Here is a 22,317-nt window from a genome sequence, read left to right as displayed (position 1 = left end):
ACAGGCAGGAGTTTGTTGTTGCTGCCACCGGCTGACGAGCGTCCACAGACTGTGATAATAGACAGAAAGCAGGGCTGACGGCTGCAGTGGGCCTCACTGTGCGCGGGAGGCAAGCGTCTGAAGTTAAATATGTTTCCAGAGCATTTAAGAGTTCATTTATGGACCATATTTTGTGACAAACCAGTTAATAAAGTCATCTAGGTGATAGTTTGGGTAATAGAATTGTATCAGTGTGAAATATTAAAGCGCTTGAAGGTGTAAAAGCGCTATATAAACACACGGTAATGATAATAAAAATAATAAAAAATAAATAATTCATTAAAAATAAATACATCATAATAATAAAATAAAATATTAATAAAAACATGTAGTCTTATATTGTCTTGTGAATCTTCATGCTACAGTGTTTATGTAAAAAAAAAAAATGACTGTGGGTAATGTAAAAATAAATATTAAAAATATTATTTTTAAGCTACACCAATAAAAAAATAGGAAAACAATGGATAAGCAATTCACATTTTTGATCTATTGTGTATCTTTTCTCCCTTAAACTGTAAAAATAATGGTATTTACACTAACAGTTAAAAGTTTGGACGCAACTTTGACTCATTCAGTGTTTTTTGCCAAAAATGTGCAAAGCAAAGGGTGGATATTTTCACACTTTTATGTTAAATATGTTCAATATGTGTTCAGAGATAGTTTTAATGTCTTCAGTGAGAATTTTCAAAGTAAATAGATATGAAAACAAAGACAAAACCTGAAAAATTGTGTCCAAAAAGCGTTGAAATTGGCTTTTAGCAGCAAAAACAAAGGTCAATTTTAACAGTACTGATTAATAACAAATCTGTAAATGTTTGTAATTAACAAAGCAATTCCCATTCATGGTTTTATAGATTTTATTCAATTCATTTATTTGTAATCAATGCTGTCAAACCCAATGTGAAACAAAAACCCTTTTTCTCGCTTTCAGATGAAGTGGAATCTCCCTCAGAGCTGCAGTTCTTCGAGGTCTCCGATAAGAAGATCGTTCTGACCTGGACCGGCCCGGCAGCGGATGTTTCGGGCTACAGAGTCACCGTCGTCCCCGTGGATGAGTCCGGGACGCCCCAGACGGAGATGACCCTCCCCGTGAGCCAAAACTCCTACATCGAAGTCACTCACCTGGAACCGGGAACTCACTATCGATTCAACGTCTACTCCATCAACAACGGGGAGGAGAGCCTGCCTCTGGTCGGAGAGCAATTCACAAGTAAATACCACGGCTTTGTTTTTAGACCTAGGACCAGGTCAGATAGTAAGAGAGTGACTTTTAGATTACAAATGCATTTATTCTAATGAAGCCACAATCTGGAAAAAAGGACAAAAATGACAGACAAAATTCCTATTAAAGTGACATGACACTGATGATAATAATGCAACATGTTTATAGTCAAATTCTTAATCTTGAGTTCAGACTTCACCTTTCATTGTTGTGTTATTTCTATTGATATTTTTACTTCAATTCCATCTTCTTTAGTAAATATTCGCACACTTTCTTGCGATTTCCACTTGTGTTTTTGGCTTTCAGGGTTAAACCAGGTCGATAACGGGACAATCTCAGGTCTAAACTGGGCCTAAACCAGGTCTTGAACAGGACTACACCATTGCCACAGTCATTTTAACACAGAAATTACCCAAATATAAAAAAATGTAGAGAAAATATCCTCTAAATTAAGCAAATACTAAAATGGAAGAGGAATGCAACGGTGCAGTTTTCTCATTATTTGACGCGTGGGTCACGATATCGATACGTTTTAGGCTTCAGAAGAACAAAAGCAAAGGTTTTCACTGTCGTTTTCATGCAAATCGTCAATAAACATAACATTTCATTAAATTATACTCCCGTCTCTGTTCAGATATAGCAGCGTTTGTTGCTACTGTATTTGCAAAAACCTATTCTTGCTGTGCCAAAAGGTGCTGGAGTTGAACCATGAGCGTAGTTAGTCGCACGTTCATGAATATTTGACATTATATTGACTGTTTTAGTGGATTACAGCGGTACATTTCTCCTCTGTGAGAAAGAAGATGCATTAAATCATCTCTAAAATATGTGTGCAATAGAAAAACAATTCTAATCTCTTTTATAATTCTCTCTCTCTCTTCAGAGCCAGATGCCCCGACGGACATCCACTTCCAGAACGTCACAGAGGGCAGCGCGGTGATGCTGTGGTTCGCGCCCCGGGCCAGAGTCACCGGGTACCGCCTGTTCCTCACCCTGGAGGGCTCGACCCCCAAACAGCTCAAGCTCCCGGCTCGCCTGACGCAGTACACGCTCCTCAACCTGAAGCCCGACACGGAGTACACCGCCACGCTGCACTCGGAGATCGACAACACGCTGAGTCAAGGAGAGGCCGCCGTCTTCACCACCAGTGAGTGTCATTCATCATCGTCCCGTCCGGTCATGGTTTATGGAAACGGGGTAAAAGCGGTGGTCAGTGTTGATGTCGGGATCGTAAACGAGGAGGAGTTTTGATGGCGGCTGTTTCACGTTGAAAATAGCCCGGTTTCTTTCTCCAAAGTTCAAACTCTGTTGCCTTTTCTGTAGAGACAATTAGATATGACTGAAGCTCGACTAAAATCTGATTAGTTTCTCATTTTTTTATTCTGTAAGCATCATGGCACTGATACTTGAGTAAGTGTATGAAGTGAAGTACTTTTGTAACCAGCCTGCAAGTATTTTAAAGCAAAGGTTTTCTAATATATGTCAGAGAGAGCCAACAGACTTTACTATACTCCACTTATATATACATTTACTACAATCGAGAAAGGAATTAGATGTCTTCTGTTTTTATTTTTTATTTATTTTATAAATATGTAATGTATCTTTCAAAGTCGGTTAATTTCTCGTTTTGATCTCAGTAAATCACGTAGAGGGAGAAATGTCAATAATTGTAAATAGTCCTTTAATCAAAATGTATTTTCTACATTTTCTGGTATAAAAAAAGTTGTACAGTATTTAAATAATAAGAAATAATGTTTTGGCTCTTTTGAACGCACACAATGTTTTATGTACTGTATATTTTCAGTTCAATGTCATGTGCCTTGTAAAAAGACAAACTAAAATCTACTTGACTTTGATACGGTGCTGTTTAGATTCGATGTTGGATGTGAATGTAATGACGCTGCAACAAGTTCATCGATTAATTGCAACAAATCGAGTATCGAAATAGTTGTCATGGAATTAAGTATCGTATTTTCCGGACTTTTTTCATAGTTTTGGCCGGGGTGCGACTTATACTTATATACTTATACTTATATACTTATACTTCCGGAGCAACTTATATGTGATATTATTTGTTATTTTCACACTTGCAACTGCATTTCATACTCCAGTGCAACTTATATATGTTTTTTTCTTGTCTATTATGCATTTTTTGGCTGCTGCGAATTATAGTTCAGAAAATACAGTATTGGAAAAATCGTTAACTGGTCGATACCCAGACTCCAAAACATGCCGTTGTCTGACAGAAGAGGTTTATCACCCAGAAAGAGCAGAAATCAACTAAAAAAAATGTTTTTAATGAAAACACCCATTGAAAATATCTCCACCTCCTCATTATATTCAGCTTCATCTGGATAAAATTGCTTCGCGTTCTAAACAACTAATCGGCTGATCGAAAGAATAATCGCTAGACTTATCGATTGCCATAATAAATGTAATGTATATATTTGTTTCTCTTTGCGTCTGTAGCTCCGGCGATGGGCAACGCTCCCGTGTTCAGCACCGATGTCACTGACACTTCCATCGTGGTCTCCTGGACTCCAGTTCCACGCGTCGGGTACAAGGTGAGCCTCATTTACTCTGTGAGGATTGTTTATGGATCCATGCAGGGCCGGATCAAGCCTTCAGGGGGCCCGAAGTTAAAGTTGCCAGGGGCCCTCGTCATTTCACTGCTGCTGGAGTTGGATTATCTGCGTACAGCTGTAATCACATCCACGAACTATATTTGTACTACCAACACCAAATAAAAATACTGTGCGTACGAAAAAGAGATAGGAAGGTGTAAGAACTCTGCTGTAATCGTCTTGTCGTTTAGTCGATTAATCGGTCGATATCGGTTTAGCTGGACAAAATTTGTATTAGTTGACTAATTATTTATTTACGTTTTTGTGGGACGACAGCAAAAATATAATATATGGAGTGAGTTTGGCTGAATCATGAGTTTAATCTAACTTATATATTCCTATAACATACTCAAGTACTTTTCTGTATAAATAGTGTGTTTTGCTTGAGCTCCTGTGCAGTTGTAGATGCTTGAGTGACGTTTGGGTCAGATACATGAAGATTATTCATAATTTTGATCGCTTTTGCCACGCCCCCTTTTAGTCGACTAATCAGCCGTGTTTTTAGTTGACCAAGAATATTTCTTTAGTCGACTACAGCCCTGCTAAGAACACCAGGTCCAAGAAAAGTATAGAAGGGGCCCTCCAGCAGGCAACATGTTTTCTTAGTTTGTAATAAGTTTGTAGGTTCTCCTGGGGACCCTTGGGTGGCTTTGAGCCCCTAAGTAGCTGCTTTCTCTCATATGTCTTGATCTTTATTTCCCTCTCTCTCTCTCTCTCTCTCTCTCTTTCTACTCATCTTTCTCCCCCCTTAAACCCCTTTCTCATAATTATTTATCTTTATTTCCCTTTTCTCTTCCTTTCACTCCTACATCTCTCTCTCTCTCTCTCTCTCTCTCTCTCTCTCTCTCTCTCTCTCTCTCTCTCTCTCTCTCTCTCTCTCTTCTTTCTCTCTCTCTCTCTATCTACTCTTCTTCCTCCCCCTTTCTCTCTCATATTTCTTTACTTTACTTCCCTTCCTTTTACCCTCTTTCATCTCTTCTCTCTCTCTCTCTCTCTCCCTCTCTCTCTCTCATATTTCTTTACTTTACTTCCCTTCCTTTTACCCTCCTCATCTCTTCTCTCTATCTCTCTCTCTCCCTCTCTCTCGCTCATATTTCTTTACTTTACTTCCCTTCCTTTTACCCTCCTCATCTCTTCTCTCTCTCTCTCTCTCTCTCTCTCTCTCCCTCTCTCTCTCTCATATTTCTTTACTTTACTTCCCTTCCTTTTACCCTCCTCATCTCTTCTCTCTCTTGCTCTCTCTCTCTCTCTCCCTCTCTCTCGCTCATATTTCTTTACTTTACTTCCCTTCCTTTTACCCTCCTCATCTCTTCTCTCTGGATCGATCTACTCTTCTCCTCGCTCACACTTCTTTATCTTTACTTCCCTTCCTTTCGCCCTCTTTCACCTCTTCTCTCTGTCTCCTCTCTAAACGTCTCTTGTCCCATCACATTTCAGTTGACGGTGCGCACCAGTCAGGGAGGAGAGGCGCCTCGGGACGTGACCTCTGACTCCGGAAGCATCTACATCTCCGGCCTGACTCCTGGAGTGGAGTACACCTACAGCGTCCAGCCGGTGATCAACGGAGAGGAGCAGGGCACGCCCGTCACCAAACGAGTTATCACACGTAAGGGAAATGAAAACTCAGGTGTGAGGTGTTTGATCTGATGCTGATTTGGCTTGTCCTCCCACAGCTCTGTCTCCTCCCACTGACTTGAACCTGGAGTCCAAACCAGGGTCAGGAGAGGTCACGGTGCAGTGGAGCAGCACCGAAGCACCAGGTCTGGACCCGGACTCCATCAAAAACATTTAAAAAGTCGTGTTTTTAGAGTTGTATGGATAGTTTCAACACTGTATAGTTGTTAGGATCTCTTGGTACTTTGGTCGATTCAATTAAGAAGATGATTTGTTTAAAAGTGTTTAGTAATATTCTTTTATTGACTGGTTGTGCGGAAAAAGAAGAGGAAGCTTTTATGTCTATGTGTGAGTGTTTTAATACCTTAGTGGCTCATGAAGTTTCAGAAATAGACTTTAAATAGATGAAATGATGGGTTACAACGTTGCTGATTTTTTTACGGAAAGTCCACGGGAAAAATGAATGGAAAATTTACTTCCGGACACCAAGTTTTTGCGAAGTCACTGTTAAGCTCCATTAAATAATGAGTGCAATTTAAAAACTTTTAAATTGCTTCCCTGCACTAAAATGAAAGTCCAGAATATTCTATACCTTTAAAAACAATTGTACTCCAGTGTTAAAATAAATCAAACGTCAGCGCATACAGGTAGGAGTGTCAAGATTATTCATTTAATCGATAATCGTGACTATTTAGGTAACAATATAATCGTAAGAACCAAAAAACTATCATTGTGACAATTTTAGAAGCAAAATTACATCTTTTTTGTAGAATATATAGTTAGAAAAAATGACCTAAATGTAAATAACTGTTTTTATAAGAATGTTTTTGTCAAATTTAACTTTATATTGTCATGTCAAGTTCAATTTCGTAAAACTGGTCACAAACAGCAACATTTTAGACAACGGGAATGAGAGAAAATGAGAGAAAATGAGAGATTTCACTGTTGTTTTGTCTCAATAATCATGACTAATCGTGATGTTCTTTCTCACAATACTCATAACACCATTCCATTCGATATCGTGACAGCGCCGCGTACACGACATTATCTAACACATACTTGTCCCGACAGACTGTAAAACGTGCCTTCTTCTCGCAGACATAACCGGCTACAGGGTGATGTGCACTCCCACAAACAGCCAGCAGGGGAACAGTGTGGAGGAGTTCGTCAAGGCCGGGCAGACTTCGTGCACTCTGGATAACCTCAGCCCAGGCATCGAGTACAACGTCAGCGTGGTCACGGTGAAAGACGATCTGGAGAGCGCCCCCGTCTACACCACCATTACACCCGGTGAGGCAACGTTCAGGCAAAAGCGTTTGTGTTTGTGACGAACATTTAATGAAGAGGTAAAGGTCATGGGCGACAGTGTAGGTCGAAGCTAGAATTCTGTGTTGTGTGTGTATAAAGTGTTTGTCAATTGAAATAACGTAACATTTAAAGCACTAAAGCTTATTAACGTTCTGTATTTTAGTAACAACTTGCTCTTTGTTGCGCTAACGTTTGGTACGCAACAAAAGTAGGATTATATATTTGTGGTTTTCAAATGGTCTTGAGAAAAAAATGGGCCAATTGCAACCATGCCATAAAGGTTGTAGTGACATAATAATACAAAATAATCGAATAAACTGTGGAAAAAGAGTGTTTTAAGAATATAGAACATTACTATGTGCTGCATTGGAGTGGATTTGATAAAACGTTAGCATAAACAGAGGCTCAATTTGAGAAATTGGTGCCTCTTTACAAGATAAAACAACATTTTGGGTAAAAATAAAAAGTAAAATGTACATTAAAGTACATTGAAGACAAAATCAAAGCCTCTCTGTGATTTTTGAACCTTTAATACATCATGGATTTGGACATAAAACACCGACCAAACCTTTTCAACACACTGATGACGCTTGAAACTGAGTCTTTTAATCGGACCATTTGAGAACCGCTGTGCTAGCGCGCTAAGCTAATGCTACCCATATCTTTACAGTCCTCAATGCTTGTGATGCATTGACTGACTCATAAATTTTATGTCATGGGCAAAGCATTTGTTCTTCCAATAGTGTCTTACAATCGCACGCTACTGAAAGTTTTTAACACTCGTCCTAACCTGCTTCTATCTCTCTTCTTCTGCTCCTCTCTGTATGTTTTGCGTGTCGTTTTTCCTCCCCCACCCGTAACCAGAAGTGCCACAGTTGACCGACCTGTCCTTCGATGACGTCGGGGACACGACCATTAGCCTGCGCTGGTCGCCGCACAACGTCACGTCCGTCACCGGCTACAGGATCACGGTGGTGGCGGCGGGAGAGAGCCTGCCCATATTCGAGGACACGGTGCAGCCGAGCGCCGGGTTCTACACCGTCCGCGGGCTGGAGCCGGGCATCGACTACGACATCAGCGTGATCACGGTGACGGAGCACGGGGAGAGCGAGCCCACCACGCTGACGCAGCAGACGTGTGAGTGACGCGGGGGTTTGATGCGCTCTTTTCTGTCCGAGTTACGATCGTCGAGCTGAAAGTCTGTCGCGTGGCGGAGGCGGAGGGTTGGCCACCTGCCCGTCTCCCTGGAGATGTCATTTCTTTGCCTGGAATGTTCCACAGTTGGCGTTAAACTCTTCTATAATGCACTGATTCCATTACGGGGGATTTTATTGCTCGAAAAATACCTTGGTAAATCTGTGTGGAAAAGGTTGTGAAGGTAGTTATCTATTCTAAACTGCCACGCCAATGTCATTGTCGATCTCGCTCATTATCTTTGAAGACTTTTCTACCAGCGAGCGCTCCAGGATAAAGAAAAGTTACATAGTGCACCTTTACAAATACAGTATGTAAGTATGGGAAGCAGGTCGTTTTTTAACCTGCGAATCTATACGTTTTTTTTGTGCTGTTTGAATCGGTGGCAAAGGCGGTTAGCGCTCTTGCCTCCCAAGAAGGAGATCAAGGGTTCGAATCCCGGACCAGACCAACATCACATGATCTCTCTGGGTGGAGTCTGCATGTTCTCCTCCTCCAAAGACATGCATGTGTTAGGCAACATTGGTGACTCTAAATTGGTCCAAGTGAATGAACGTGTGAGTGAACTGTCTGTAATGTCTCTGTGTTAACCCTGCGACGAGTTGGCCTCTGTCCAGGATGTACCTCGCCTATGGCCCAAAGTCACTGGGATAGGCTCCAGTCACCCGCGACCCCGAAAGGGAACAAGCGGTAGAAAATGAATGTGTTTGAATTTGTTGTGATTTAAACTCAAGTCAGTCTTTTTATTATTTGTACTTCCATAAAAATGTATTATTGATTGTTAATTGATTCAAAACACCATTTAAAGAGAAAGAGAGACGAATTGTAAAGCCATAAAAAGATGATACCAGTTGTTGTATCTAAAACATACAGTTATTATTCTGTTTTGTGACTAAGTAATAAGAAAACCTATTGCCCGGGTTTATCACTGATGTAATTTAATCATACACTTACTTCATTCCTTTTGTAAGACTTGCCCCACAGAGGAAAGTACGCAGAGGATTTTACAGCAACAACGCTCAATCCAATAAACCCCATTTTAGCAGCATTTACCCCTTAAGTACTTGTACAATCTGATTCCCTTCATAACAAGCTTCATGTGTGGGAAAGTCCTTAAGTCGCACAATCAAATCTGCTCGGCGTTAACTCTGAGCAGCTCTGTCAACCGCTGCCCGTTAAGCCTGTTGTCGTAAGTGTGCGTCACGCTGCGTCGTCCGCTTAACAGTTCAGTCATGCCTGTCTCCACGTGTTCCACATCTGGTTTCGGTCGGAGCGTTTTCATCGTAGCAACAGGGCTCAGTTTGACTTGTTCCCTGACGTGTAAAGACGAGAATAAAACTTTAAACAGTAAATCTTCTCCGTCGCACACAGACAAAGGGAAATATGCAATATGAACGTTTGTCTTATCCAATCCAAACACTTAACTTAGACTTTAGACCAGGGGTGGGCAAACTAAGGCCCGCGGGCCACATGTGGCCCGTTTGTCTTTATAATCTGGCCCGCCTTATGGCATGTAATATTAAAAAAAACAATATTTTCCTTTTTTGCCCTCAGGCATCTGTCTGCACTTGTATCCTAATAAATATGACGTGAAATAAATTAAATAATATATTCAATAGCCTATATCTGACAGAAAAGTGATATTTTATTTGATATTTTATTTATTTTAATTTATTTTTTCACACCAATGATCGATGGGCCCTCCGCTACTTGCCTGGATTCGAATATGGCCCTCGGAGGAAAATAATTGCCCACCCCTGCTCTAGACCTTACTTTACATTACATACATACACATTTACATTGCAATCTGAATTTATGTATTTTTTGTTTGTTTATAGCCGTGCCAGCGCCGACTGGTTTGACTTTTGGACAATCTGGACCGAACACGCTTCAAGCCTCGTGGGTCGCCCCTCACGTGCCAAATAAATCCGACATTAACAGCTACTTAATCAGGTATGAAGCCGTATTATTCTCTAACTTATCATGGATGACGGTGCTGAATAAATAAATACACCTTTGCCTCTTTGTTCGTAGGTATCACCCCATCGACGACGAAGACGACAACACCGAGACCAGCGTCGGGGGAACGGAGAATAGTGTCGTGCTGAGGCGTGAGTGCACACGCGGTTTACTCCACGTAACTGCAGTATCCGAGAGTATCCGGTGTTATATTGTACGTACGCGTTGTTGTCCGTAGATCTGCTGCCAAACACGGAGTATCTGGTCAGCGTGGTGTGCGTCTACGAGCAGAGGGAGAGCTCGCCCGTGGTCGGAACCATGAAAACGGGTGAGTCTTAACGGCGAAGCTGATGAACGAATGTGTTGGTGTGGGGAGGTCTGTGGTGGAGTCTGTGGTGGAGTCTGTGGTGGAGTCTGTGGTGAAGTCTGTGGTGGAGTCTGTGGTGGAGTCTGTGGTGGAGTCTGTGGTGAAGTCTGTGGTGAAGTCTGTGGTGAAGTCTGTGGTGAAGTCTGTGGTGGAGTCTGTGGTGGAGTCTGTGGTGAAGTCTGTGGTGAAGTCTGTGGTGAAGTCTGTGGTGAAGTCTGTGGTGAAGTCTGTGGTGGAGTCTGTGGTGGAGTCTGTGGTGGAGTCTGTGGTGAAGTCTGTGGTGGAGTCTGTGGTGGAGTCTGTGGTGAAGTCTGTGGTGGAGTCTGTGGTGGAGTCTGTGGTGGAGTCTGTGGTGGAGTCTGTGGTGGAGTCTGTGGTGGAGTCTGTGGTGAAGTCTGTGGTGAAGTCTGTGGTGAAGTCTGTGGTGGAGTCTGTGGTGAAGTCTGTGGTGAAGTCTGTGGTGAAGTCTGTGGTGGAGTCTGTGGTGAAGTCTGTGGTGAAGTCTGTGGTGGAGTCTGTGGTGGAGTCTGTGGTGGAGTCTGTGGTGGAGTCTGTGGTGGAGTCTGTGGTGGAGTCTGTGGTGGAGTCTGTGGTGAAGTCTGTGGTGGAGTCTGTGGGGAAGTCTGTGGTCAAACTGCCATTTTGCCCTTTGAATACGTTGTAATGTTTTGACAACCATTTTTTTACATGATGAAAATGATCTTGTACCTGTAACTTTCTCGTCACCATTTAGTCATTTAGTCTGTTCAGATGAAAATGCTCTGAAATTACATTTAGAGCTTTGATTAAACTTTTTAAATACATTTTTAGCCAAATAAAGGCAGACATATGGTGACTGAAGGCTTCTAGATAAAGAATACTTAAAGTATTATTAAAAAAAACATGTATTTGATGTAACAATGCCACTTTTTTTGCTATAAAACATTACTTTTTGCATCGTTTGAAGCTGTTTTCACTCTTTTTCACATCAAAACTAGGATTAAACCAGGAATAAACCCTAAACTAAACCAGTGCTAGATCAGGACTAAACAAGGACTTGAACAGGGCCAAACACATCCACATCAGGACTAAAATGGGCTAAATTTGTAACATTTCATCACGATAAGTAGAGTCTATCTTCAGGTACCTGTTGTACGATTATCAAACTATGGCTGAGATTATTTTTATTGTCAAATAGTAATAGTAACATCACAATAATTGATGTAACGTCTCCTCTTTCCTCAGCGTTGGACTCTCCCGTGGGCCTGCGTTTCTCTGAGATCTACACCACCGCCTTCACCATCCACTGGCTGCCGCCTCAGAGCAGGATCACGGGCTACAGAATCCGCTACCAAATGTCCACCGGAGGGCGCACCAAGGAGGAGAGACTGCCCCCGTCCCGGAACCACTACACCGTCACCGGGCTGGCCCCAGACACCGAATACATCGTCAACATCACGGCAGTTAACGGCGTCCGCGAGAGCGTTCCCATCAGCGACAAGCAGAAGACAAGTAAGCGGTTCTAAACGAGTCGAGAAAATATTAGTTCACTTAAAAATGAATAAATGTGGTAATTAAATACATTGTACTGCTCTAAAAACAACAAAAAACGACATTTATTTTTCAATTTTATATGCAGTTTAGTGGTGATTTTTAGGGATGCAACGATACAACATTTTGAGTTTCAATATGTGCAGAGAGCAGGGACTGAAAATAACATTTATTTCCTTAAAACACCCTATTTTATAACTATAAGTCTCACCGGAGTATAAGTCGCAGCCCAAAAATACATAATAGAGAAGAAAAAAACATATATAAGTCGCACTGGAGTATAAGTCGCAGCCAAAAAATGCATAATAGAGAAGACAAAAAACATATATAAGTCGCACTGGAGAATGAAATGCGGTTGCAAATGTGAAAATAACAAATAATATCACATATAAGTCGCTCCAGAGTATACGTACAAGTTTATAAGTATAAATATAAGTATAAGTCGCACCCCGGCCAAAACTATGACTGACAGTCCGTAAAATACGGTATAACAAAATGGGTCCAATTCTGTTTTTTAACCATCGTGTATTCTTTAAGGCACCACAGAGACTCAAACTCAAACTGTATGAGACGTTCTGGTACATTCATTTAGATATGACACTGACCCAGTGTCTTTGAACCGATATCCTGGTTTTACTAGTGCATCCTCCTCTTTCTCTGCAGTCTCTGACGCTCCGACAGACCTGAAAGTTCTGGATTCGAGTCCGACAAGCATCACCGTGCGCTGGGACGCCCCCCCTGTCACCGTGCGGTACTACAGGATCACACATGGAGAAACTGGTGAGGGTTTTTGAAATGTCAATGTCTGTAGTTATGAACGGGTATATCACTATAAGGCAAGTTTATTATTTGTGAAACATGATAAAGATGGATTGAAATCACAATAAAAATGAATATAAACAAAAAATAATTATTATAAAACTGACTTTAAAAGGAAAGATTGTGCATGGTTTTGAGCCCAGATAGAGACAATAAGGTAAAATATAGTTTCATTGTAGATAAAAATGTGAATTGTTATAAGGTATGAGTGAAATTGTGAAAAAGAACAAGAGAAAACTGAGACGTCGAACCCTCATTGTACGGAGGAAATACTTGGTTGCCTAAAGACATGCAAAACAGAGGGAAAAGCACTGGCAAAAGGTAAAAAAACTATTAAAATGTCATGCAAAACTACTAATTACACAGATAAGTCGTATCAAACAGCAAGAGAATACGGTAATTGGACTTTTCGATTGCTCCTAAAACTCAGAAAAACTCAATCCATTCTTTCCCCATTCTACTGTTGTGTAAATAAATCCTTATAATGTTAAAAAAAAAAAGCTTCTCGACTGATTAAAAAAAAATTGGTAAACTGAGACAGAGGTTCCCAAAGTTGTCAGGCTGGGACCCCCAAACTTACCATCCAACCGAATCAGGACCCCCACAGTAAAATGAAATAGACATCTGTAATAATTTCAAGTGGTAAACCAGTAAAATTAATAAAAAATCAATTAAAATTCAATGTATTTGCATGTGTTTTAGTGGTTTATTGTGTTATCTCACCTAATTTCACTAAAATATACAGTTTTAAATGAAAAAAAATGATCTAATACAGTAATAATTTTGAAAATACATCTCAAAATCATCTTGTGACAAATCTGTAATTATAGAAAACATGAGACTGAATTGTATCTGCCACTTACTAAATGACCAAAGGACATTCAAATTCTTTACAAAGATCCTTTTATTTCCTTTAAAGTCCTTTATTTGAGAATTCACAGAAATAAAGTCTGAGCTGTGTTTTGTTTGGCAGGTGGCCACAGTAACCCCAAAGAGTTCACGGTTCCTGGTTCTCAGTCCATGGCCACCATCAACAATCTGAACCCGGGCACTGACTACACCGTCACCATTTACGCCGTGACGGGACGAGGAGACAGCCCCGCCTCCTCCACGCCCATCTACGTCACACACAAGACCGGTAAAACACACAGCAGAATATTACTAACCTCGACTTGACTTGTGTGCGTCTAAAAACATGTACTTTCTCCACTCGATGTAGTTTTTCTTGGTGAAGTACTGTATAGTTGGGATTTTTAAGATGGGATTTGTTTGTGCATTATTGTACATATTTCGTAGGTTTTACTTTATTTTAGCAAAATTGTATTGTCTCACACTATAAGTACCTCTTAACTCATGTTTTAGGCAAATAAATGGGTTACTTGTGCAATATAGTCAATTATTACCATTATATTTTCCTTTTTTGATTATATTTATGTCAAAAATCATGCAAATAGTGACAACATTTACTACAAAACACATTACATTTTGAGACAACAATAGAAAAATCTGCTTTTTCTTTAAACGTTTAATATTTTCAATTAATAAACCTGATCTAATTAGCTTCTCTTTTTGCCTACAACTATTTCTGTTTGAGTATGATTTTATTTCCGAAGGATCTACCTTTTTTACTCTCTTGTTGGTTCGTCACAGTTTGATTTTAACATGATTATGTCCTTGTGCTTGAAGGAGTGGGTTCCCCCTCGGACATGGAGGTGAAGGAGGTGAACGACAACAGCGTTACGGTCAGGTGGAGCCCGGCCCGGGGCCCCATCAAAGGATACAGAGTCACGGGGGTCCCACGCAACGGACAGGGCCCCACCTTCACTGAAGTGGTCGCTCCAGGTCAGGCGACTTTTAACTTTTCGTGTTTAGTTAAGAGCAAACGACAGTGAACACAATTATATTTCAGATTTTACTAAATATTTTACCTTTTTGTCCCCAGTTTGACCATTTTTATAAGTTATAAATAAGTGTATAATTGTACTTCCTGGTCGGACATGATCAGCTCATGTGACATAGGTAGAGGTAATTCTGTTACCTAGCAACCATACTGTAAACAACAGCCAAAATCCATATAAATTACACATCAGTTATGATTTGACAAACAATAAAACCATATGACACCTGTATTTAGTTGAATGATCGTTTAAACTGTCCGAAAAGTGTGTCAGTTACGTGTGAATTGTCTGTGTTTTCAACGGCACGTCGCACATTGATGACATCACAGAGGGTTTCAGTTTTGGAGCCATTTTAATCACTTATTTTTAAAAATGTCTTCACAAACAGAAACTTAACAGAAGTAAAACTGTGATAAATATTTACCACAGGTGCTATACCATAAAACTAAGTCACAATTAGAAATACATTAGAACCTTTAATATCGACTTTAAGCTGGTGAATGTCAGTGTCAATAACTGGAATATTCATCAGGAAAATAAATATTAAGGGAGTCTGAAACTATAAAAGCAACTGCTGCTACTTCATGTATAATATGAAAACGAGGTTGGATGTGCTGGTAGATGATATAACTGCATATTTGGTGTAATAATAGATTGTTAATTGGGAATAAAGCAACAGTTATCATTGATTTTGTCTGGCACTCGTTCTCCCATGTCTTATAAGGACACGCTAGACAATTTTCCTATAGTCTTACACAGTAGATTAAGTATATTTTGGTTTATGATCATATTTGGTCATATAATCTGAATATTTGTCTTCTTTTCCTAGACCAAACAGAGATTACCTTCCATGGGCTGATGCCTGCTTCAGAGTATGTGGTCAGTGTGTCTGCCCTGGGACAAGACGGAGAGAGCTCCCCTCTGGAGGTGAACGCCTTAACCGGTGAGTTTAACTAAGCCAAATTCTGTTTTTAATGACCTAAAACCAATTTGGATGATAAAAGTGAACTATGGCTAACATTGCTGTATAAAACTGTCTAAAAATATGAGTGAACCTGGACCTAAACCTGGACTAGAACATGACTAAAACAAGACTGGAACGGGATCAAAGTCAACATCAGGACTTAACATTTGGCTGTAGTCGACTTAAGACGTGTTCTGTTCGTCCAAAATAGTAAAAACACAGACAAAACTCTTCATTCTATACATTCTACATGACACGATGATGACTGCGTGAAGAGAGCTGGTGGATTAAACTCTCCGGCTAACTCTGGTCGAATAATACAAATTTCAGGTACTTTACTGAGCTCATGTTTGTTCTTGTTTGGTCCTAATTTGAGCTCGTTTTAGGCTTGATTTGGACTTAATTTGTCCTTGTTCAGTCCTGTTCTAGTCCAGGTTTAGTTTTGAGTTTAGTCCGACTAAAGGCCGACAAACGAGGAAGTGTGAACGCTTCCAGAGCAATTCTAAACAGAAGTGTACTAACTTTGAAACTAAATTGAAAAAAAAAATTGAAAATTACAAAATATTTACTCCCGTTTTCTCTTTTTTCCCCCAGACCTCGCTCGTCCTAAAGATTTGAGCTTCTCTGACGTGGACTCCACGTCCCTGCGCATCACCTGGGACAGTCCCGAGGGCATCGTCACCTCCTACAGAGTGTTGTACACCAGTTCTGAGGAGGGGGAGCGAGAGCTGTACCCCGCCCCGAGAGGAGACGCCGGGTCCGCTGTGATCTACGGACTTCAGCCGGGCACAGAGTACACGGTCAAAGTGATCGCTCTGCATGACGACACGGAGAGCACCCCAGTGATCGGAGTGCAGGCCACACGTGAGTCAAACCTGTGCTTTTGTTGAGTTGAGAGGGTTTTTTAGTCAGTTTTTGATCTTAATCCGGATTTAGGCCTATTTTAGTCCCGCGTTTTGTCTCTGTCCTGATTTAGTTCCTTGTTTTTTGTCCTTTTTTGTCCTTTTTTACAGTCTGTCAAGTCCAGACAACTATTACGATCATCAAAATACGACTATGATTATTTCGTTTTGTAGTTGATAAATCGTTGCAGCCCTAAGTAACTTGTAACGTGTAAAATATATACTTATTTACATATTCTTGGTCACCCTGAAATAAATATAAATATAGACATTTATAGGATTTATTGAATTTTTTATTCCGTATTTTACATTGTTGTGTTATTGTCTTTCACCTTTTGATAATTGATTTTTACGTTACTACAACACTAAATGATAAATCACTCACATTCGCTATGGAAATGATAAATTAACTCTTTATTTCTACCTTTTTTCTTCTTTAATATGCATTTTTGACTTATACTCTGGTGCGACTTATATATATTTGTGTGTGTGTTGTTGTTCTTGTTGTTCTTGTTGTTGTCGTCTCTATGTCTATGTATGTTTGTTTGTTTTTACGTTATTATGATGGTTGTTAGCATGTTTGGTATGATGATGATGATGATTATTATTATATGGATTCTGTGTTATTTTATTGTCACAGAATCCATCTTCTTTTCTCACATTTTCTCTCTTACTCTCTTGTTGGTTCGTCACAGTTTGATTTTAACGTGATTATGTCCTTGTGCTTGAAGGAGTGGGTTCCCCCTCGGACATGGAGGTGAAGGAGGTGAACGACAACAGCGTTACGGTCAGGTGGAGCCCGGCCCGGGGCCCCATCAAAGGATACAGAGTCACGGGGGTCCCACGCAACGGACAGGGCCCCACCTTCACTGAAGTGGTCGCTCCAGGTCAGGCGACTTTGCATAATATTTACAGTTCAAACACATAATAGGCTTTGGTAGATATGTTTTTGGACGAATAAGTTTATCAAAGGGACAGATATTTTTCCCACTTGGGCAGAAACAAGTGAATCGATTAAATGCAAATAAATTACTTTGAGGTAAATAATCGTCTACTAATTCAAAACCCATGTTGTCTATAATATATGATCCATCAGGATGTGGCGCCACTTAAGATTTATCTGTGTCAAATGGAGTAAACATCTGATATATTGCATTCTAAACGATTAATAGATCAACCAAACGAATCATCTCTATTACCGTCATTGATAAGCAAAATAATCATTTGTTTCTTTCCTATTTTCCACATATATTTCTTAGGGATTGTTGTCTTCACCTTTAGTTTGGAACAGTCCATCATCTAAGACTGGCACATCAGAAAGTCCATTTCTGTGTAAATAATTAACACGTAATAAAGACAATTCTTCAGGGAGTCTGACACTATCCGATGAGAGCAACTGCTATTTTATGCAACACATTGTAGAGATTTTTGTTGAATGGAATTATGGCACGACCAATATGGATTTTTGCGGCCGACACTTTTAAAATGGATGTGCTGATCGCCATATTTAGCCATGTAGTAATAAATATTAGATAAAACAATAGATAACGTTTGATTTTGAATGTGTAACAGTCTGACTCTTTCTCTCATGATAAAGAAGACGTTAGACACTCCAGATCAGCTAATAATCCTATACTACCCTGCATTAGGAGGTATATTTTGGTGAATTGTAATATTTGGTCATTGTCTTCTTTTCCTAGACCAGACAGAGATGACCTTCCATGGGCTGATGCCTGCTTCAGAGTATGTGGTCAGTGTGTCTGCCCTGGGACAAGACGGAGAGAGCTCCCCTGTGGAGGTGAAGGCCGTAACCGGTGAGTTTAACTAAGCTTTTAACAGTGACAAACCTGTTTAAATACTTTCACTCAATTAGGAAGGTAAATATGAATAAAGGTTAATGTATCGCAAGTAAATGCACTAAACCTGGAATATAGACCATGGGTTTGTTCACATTGTCTGGTCCTAAATTGAGCCCATTTTAGTCGTCATGTAGACTTTGTTTAGTCAGGTTTAGATTTGATTAGACCAGGACCAAAGCAAGTCTACATCAGGACTAAACCAGGACTAAACCAGGGACTAAACCAGGACTAAACCAGGACTAAACTAGGACTAAACCAGGGACTAAACCAGGGACTAAACCAGGGACTAAACCAGGACTAAACCAGGGACTAAACCAGGGACTAAACCAGGACTAAACCAGGGACTAAACCAGGGACTAAACCAGGACTAAACCAGGACTAAACCAGGACTAAACCAGGGACTAAACCAGGGACTAAACCAGGGACTAATAAACCAGGGACTAAACCAGGGACTAAACCAGGGACTAAACCAGGACAAGAGTCGCATGTGGCTTGTATTTGAATCTTAGTCACAATTTTACATAATAATAGTAATTGTACATTATTCTACTTAAAAACTGCTAGTCCTGTAGTTAAGATCTGTTGTGATGTCTTCAGTCTCTAAATTTACCCGGACAAATTTAAAATGTAAACTTTGAACAGAATCTGATGATTAAAACACAAATTGCAAATCTAAACGCGATCACAATGTTTGTCTGGAAAAATTGCTATTCAATATTTTTCCCAAATTGCTCAGATCTGCAAGTGATTATAATCTGTAATCAAAATAAGAAATGTTTATTGTTAATGAACGGATTTCACAACCATAGGAACTTGCTTTGGTGATTTGGTGCAACATAAAACAATGAAAAATGATAAAACAACCTATATAAGTCAAAAAGAGAAACAATTTAAATCTGCTATAGGATAACAATAAAAGATTAAAAAAAAAGATGAAAAAAGGCTTACTATGTACACAACATTTACACTTGAATTTACATATGTAGAGCAGAAAGTGAACAGTGCAGTGGGTGATTCAATATGGTTAAAGTGACAGTAACCCTATATGAATGAAAATAATAATAAAATTCTGCTGTAAATTCACTGCAAAATAAGAAAAACAACAATTAGATTTACAAAGTATTCTCCCTTTTTTTCCCAGAGCTGGATCTTCCTAAAGATTTGAGCTTCTCTGACGTGGACTCCACGTCCCTGCGCATCACCTGGGACAGTCCCGAGGGCATCGTCACCTCCTACAGAGTGTTGTACACCAGTTCTGAGGAGGGGGAGCGAGAGCTGTACCCCGCCCCGAGAGGAGACGCCGGGTCCGCTGTGATCTACGGACTTCAGCCGGGCACAGAGTACACGGTCAAAGTGATCGCTCTGCATGACGACACGGAGAGCACCCCAGTGATCGGAGTGCAGGCCACACGTGAGTCAAACCTGTGCTTTTGTTGAGTTGAGAGGGTTTTTTAGTCAGTTTTTACCTTAGACTTGATCTTAATCCGGATTTAGGCCTATTTTAGTGCCGTGTTTGGTCTCTGGCGTTGTCCTGATTTAGTTCCTTGTTTAGTCCCTGGTTCAGTCTTGGTGTGATCCATGGTTTAGTACCTTGTTTAGTCTTGGTTTAGCCTTTGTTTGGACCTGGTTTCGTACCTGATAAATCCCTGATTTAGTCCATTGTTTAGTCCTTATTTAGTTCCTGATTTAGTCTTGGTTCTGTCCATGGTTTGGTCAACTTTGACTTCATTGTTTAGTCCTTGGTTTAGTCCTGCTATTGTCAGGGTTCTTGGTTTAGTCCCTGTTTTATCTGTGTCTTTAGTCCTGGTTTATTCCGTTGTAGTGATGGTTCAGTCCTGGTTTAATCTCTAATTTGGTTTTGGTTTATTCCTGGTGCAGATTTAGTTTATTCCATGCTTTAGACCTTATTTACTTCCGAGTTTAGTCCCTAGGTCCGTCATGGTTATCTCCTGGTTAAGTCCTGTTTTCGTTCCTTATTTAGTCACATTATAGACTTTTTAGATGAGATTTAGCCCAGACCTAGTTGAACATTGGGTTTGTCCTGGATTTTGCCCTTAACAGGTGTTGCTTTTGTCTGTACTTTAGTTAAATTGTACTATTTCTTTACCCTTCTTAGCCATCTCTCCCCCCACAAACCTCCAGTTCTCCCTCGTGGGACCCACCTCCTTCACCATGAGCTGGTCCGGGACGGGGCAGGAGAACAGGCTCAGTGGACTCAGCGGGCTGACCGGGTACCGTGTAGTGGTCAACCCAAAAAACAAAAGTGGACCTACCAAAGAGCTGAATCTCGCCCCGGACGCGACGCAAGCGCACGTCTCTGGACTCATGGTAAACGGTCAACTTGGATCTCTGCTGTTTCCTATGGGACTAACCGTGCAATTCCCTCTGCAGCCAGTAGAGGGCGCCAAACCTCAGTTAGTCCCAGGGGCAAACAGCAGAGATTCAAATGTAATTTTGTTTGTTATGTTAAAAAAAAGTTCTAAAATATGACTATATATATCAAATAAGTTCTCAAGAGCATGTTTAAAGGATGATAACAATACAAATAATGCATAATAGTTGTCCTTTAAGATGCTGATTTGCTTAATTCTCTTTTGTTATAGATTGCAACCACTTATGAAGTCCATGTTTACGCTCTGAAAGACTCTCTGACCAGCCGAGCAGTCCAAGGAGAAGTCACCACTGTGGAGAGTGAGTCAAACGTTCATTTGGAGCTTAAAAATTTACAAAGTCTGAATAGTCAGCACTACTCAGCCTTTAGTTATCATTAACTTATTGCACTGTTATTTGATTGCACTACATTTGGAGTGTCCTGGGGAAACTTCTGAGTCGGAAAAGGAACAAGAACAACTGCTATTGCAAGAAATTATTCAAAACTTTTTGGTGCATGGTGTATTTTCAACAAAAAAAAACAAAAAAGTGCTGCTGCGCAAGAAAATGTTGAAAAATACTGGATTGGTCAACATCCATGTTCAAACTATGATAAAAAAAATAGCATAATATATAAAGTCCAGATGCACAAGATACCGTAACATGCTAAGATCTAAGATAATTCATTAAATAATCCAGTTGACTTGGAATTTTTAATATACATTGACAACATTTTTTACTATATTCTGCATCATTACATTTCTACATGAAACAATTTTTACTACTTTAATTCTAAACATCAGCCACAGACCTTAAAGTGCTCCTAGTCTCCTATAATAATTTAACAAAACAAATATAAACACTTTTGTCTTATATTGACTTAAACATTTGCACAATCATAACCGATCTTATGTGTAACTACGCTTGTCTCTGATTATTTGAACCTGCAGACATCAGCCCGCCCCGTCGCGTGCGCATCTCCGACGTGAACGACTCGACCATCACGCTGACCTGGCGCTCCAAAACCGACACCGTCTCCGGGTTCTTCATCGACGTGACACCGACCTCCTCCTCCTCCTCGTTCACTCCCATCCAGAAAACCATCGGAGCGGACTCGCGGTCGTACAGCGTCACCGGTACGGACAGAAATCAAAGTTTGTTGTTTGTAATATAAACGCGCCTCGTCGTGGAGGTAAAGACAAGGTAATCGTTAGAACCAAAAATAATAATCGTGACAATTTTTAGAAGCAAAATGACGTGGTTTAAGTTGAATCTATCGTTCAAAAAAATTGACCTAAATGTAAGTAACTGTTTTTATCCGGCTGTTTTTGTCATTTTTTATAAGTCGCACCAGCCAAAATATGCATAGTAGAGAAGAAAAAAACATTTATAAGTCGCACTGGAGTATAAGTCGCATTTTTAGGGGACATTTATTTCAAGACCAACAACAGACATTTCATCTGTAAATGCAGTTTAAAATAATAACAGATGAGAGAACATGGTGAATAGGTGTACGTATGCTAACGCTAACACCTTCAGCTACATGACGTATGCTAACGCTAACACCTTCAGCTACATGACGTATGCTAACGCTAACACCTTCAGCTACATGAGGCACAGACAGAACTGTGGTAAGTGTCTGGTATGT

General features: G+C 40.2%; 1 protein-coding gene across 1 annotated transcript in view; it reads left to right on the top strand.

The window, feature by feature from the left end:
- fn1a (fibronectin 1a) overlaps positions 1-22,317 on the top strand; it is a 71,193-nt gene that overhangs the window by 39,276 nt on the left and 9,600 nt on the right. Inside the window, exons 19-40 of the mRNA XM_072445191.1 lie at positions 971-1,249; positions 2,145-2,408; positions 3,731-3,825; positions 5,323-5,491; positions 5,559-5,645; positions 6,598-6,789; positions 7,672-7,944; positions 9,840-9,954; positions 10,036-10,112; positions 10,199-10,288; positions 11,552-11,818; positions 12,521-12,637; positions 13,650-13,814; positions 14,363-14,518; positions 15,404-15,517; positions 16,133-16,402; positions 17,172-17,327; positions 18,141-18,254; positions 19,441-19,710; positions 20,416-20,627; positions 20,903-20,990; positions 21,620-21,805. Coding sequence (XP_072301292.1) covers positions 971-1,249; positions 2,145-2,408; positions 3,731-3,825; positions 5,323-5,491; positions 5,559-5,645; positions 6,598-6,789; positions 7,672-7,944; positions 9,840-9,954; positions 10,036-10,112; positions 10,199-10,288; positions 11,552-11,818; positions 12,521-12,637; positions 13,650-13,814; positions 14,363-14,518; positions 15,404-15,517; positions 16,133-16,402; positions 17,172-17,327; positions 18,141-18,254; positions 19,441-19,710; positions 20,416-20,627; positions 20,903-20,990; positions 21,620-21,805 — 3,756 coding nt within the window. The remainder of the gene's footprint in view (positions 1-970; positions 1,250-2,144; positions 2,409-3,730; positions 3,826-5,322; positions 5,492-5,558; positions 5,646-6,597; positions 6,790-7,671; positions 7,945-9,839; positions 9,955-10,035; positions 10,113-10,198; positions 10,289-11,551; positions 11,819-12,520; positions 12,638-13,649; positions 13,815-14,362; positions 14,519-15,403; positions 15,518-16,132; positions 16,403-17,171; positions 17,328-18,140; positions 18,255-19,440; positions 19,711-20,415; positions 20,628-20,902; positions 20,991-21,619; positions 21,806-22,317) is intronic.

The sequence above is a fragment of the Eucyclogobius newberryi genome, unplaced genomic scaffold (genome assembly GCF_026437365.1).
Source record: "Eucyclogobius newberryi isolate DKJ021-1_F unplaced genomic scaffold, fEucNew1.0.hap1 SCAF_14, whole genome shotgun sequence".
Taxonomy (NCBI): domain Eukaryota; kingdom Metazoa; phylum Chordata; class Actinopteri; order Gobiiformes; family Gobiidae; genus Eucyclogobius; species Eucyclogobius newberryi.
Note: the sequence above shows the minus strand (reverse complement) of the source record. Positions and strands in the feature narration are given on the sequence as shown.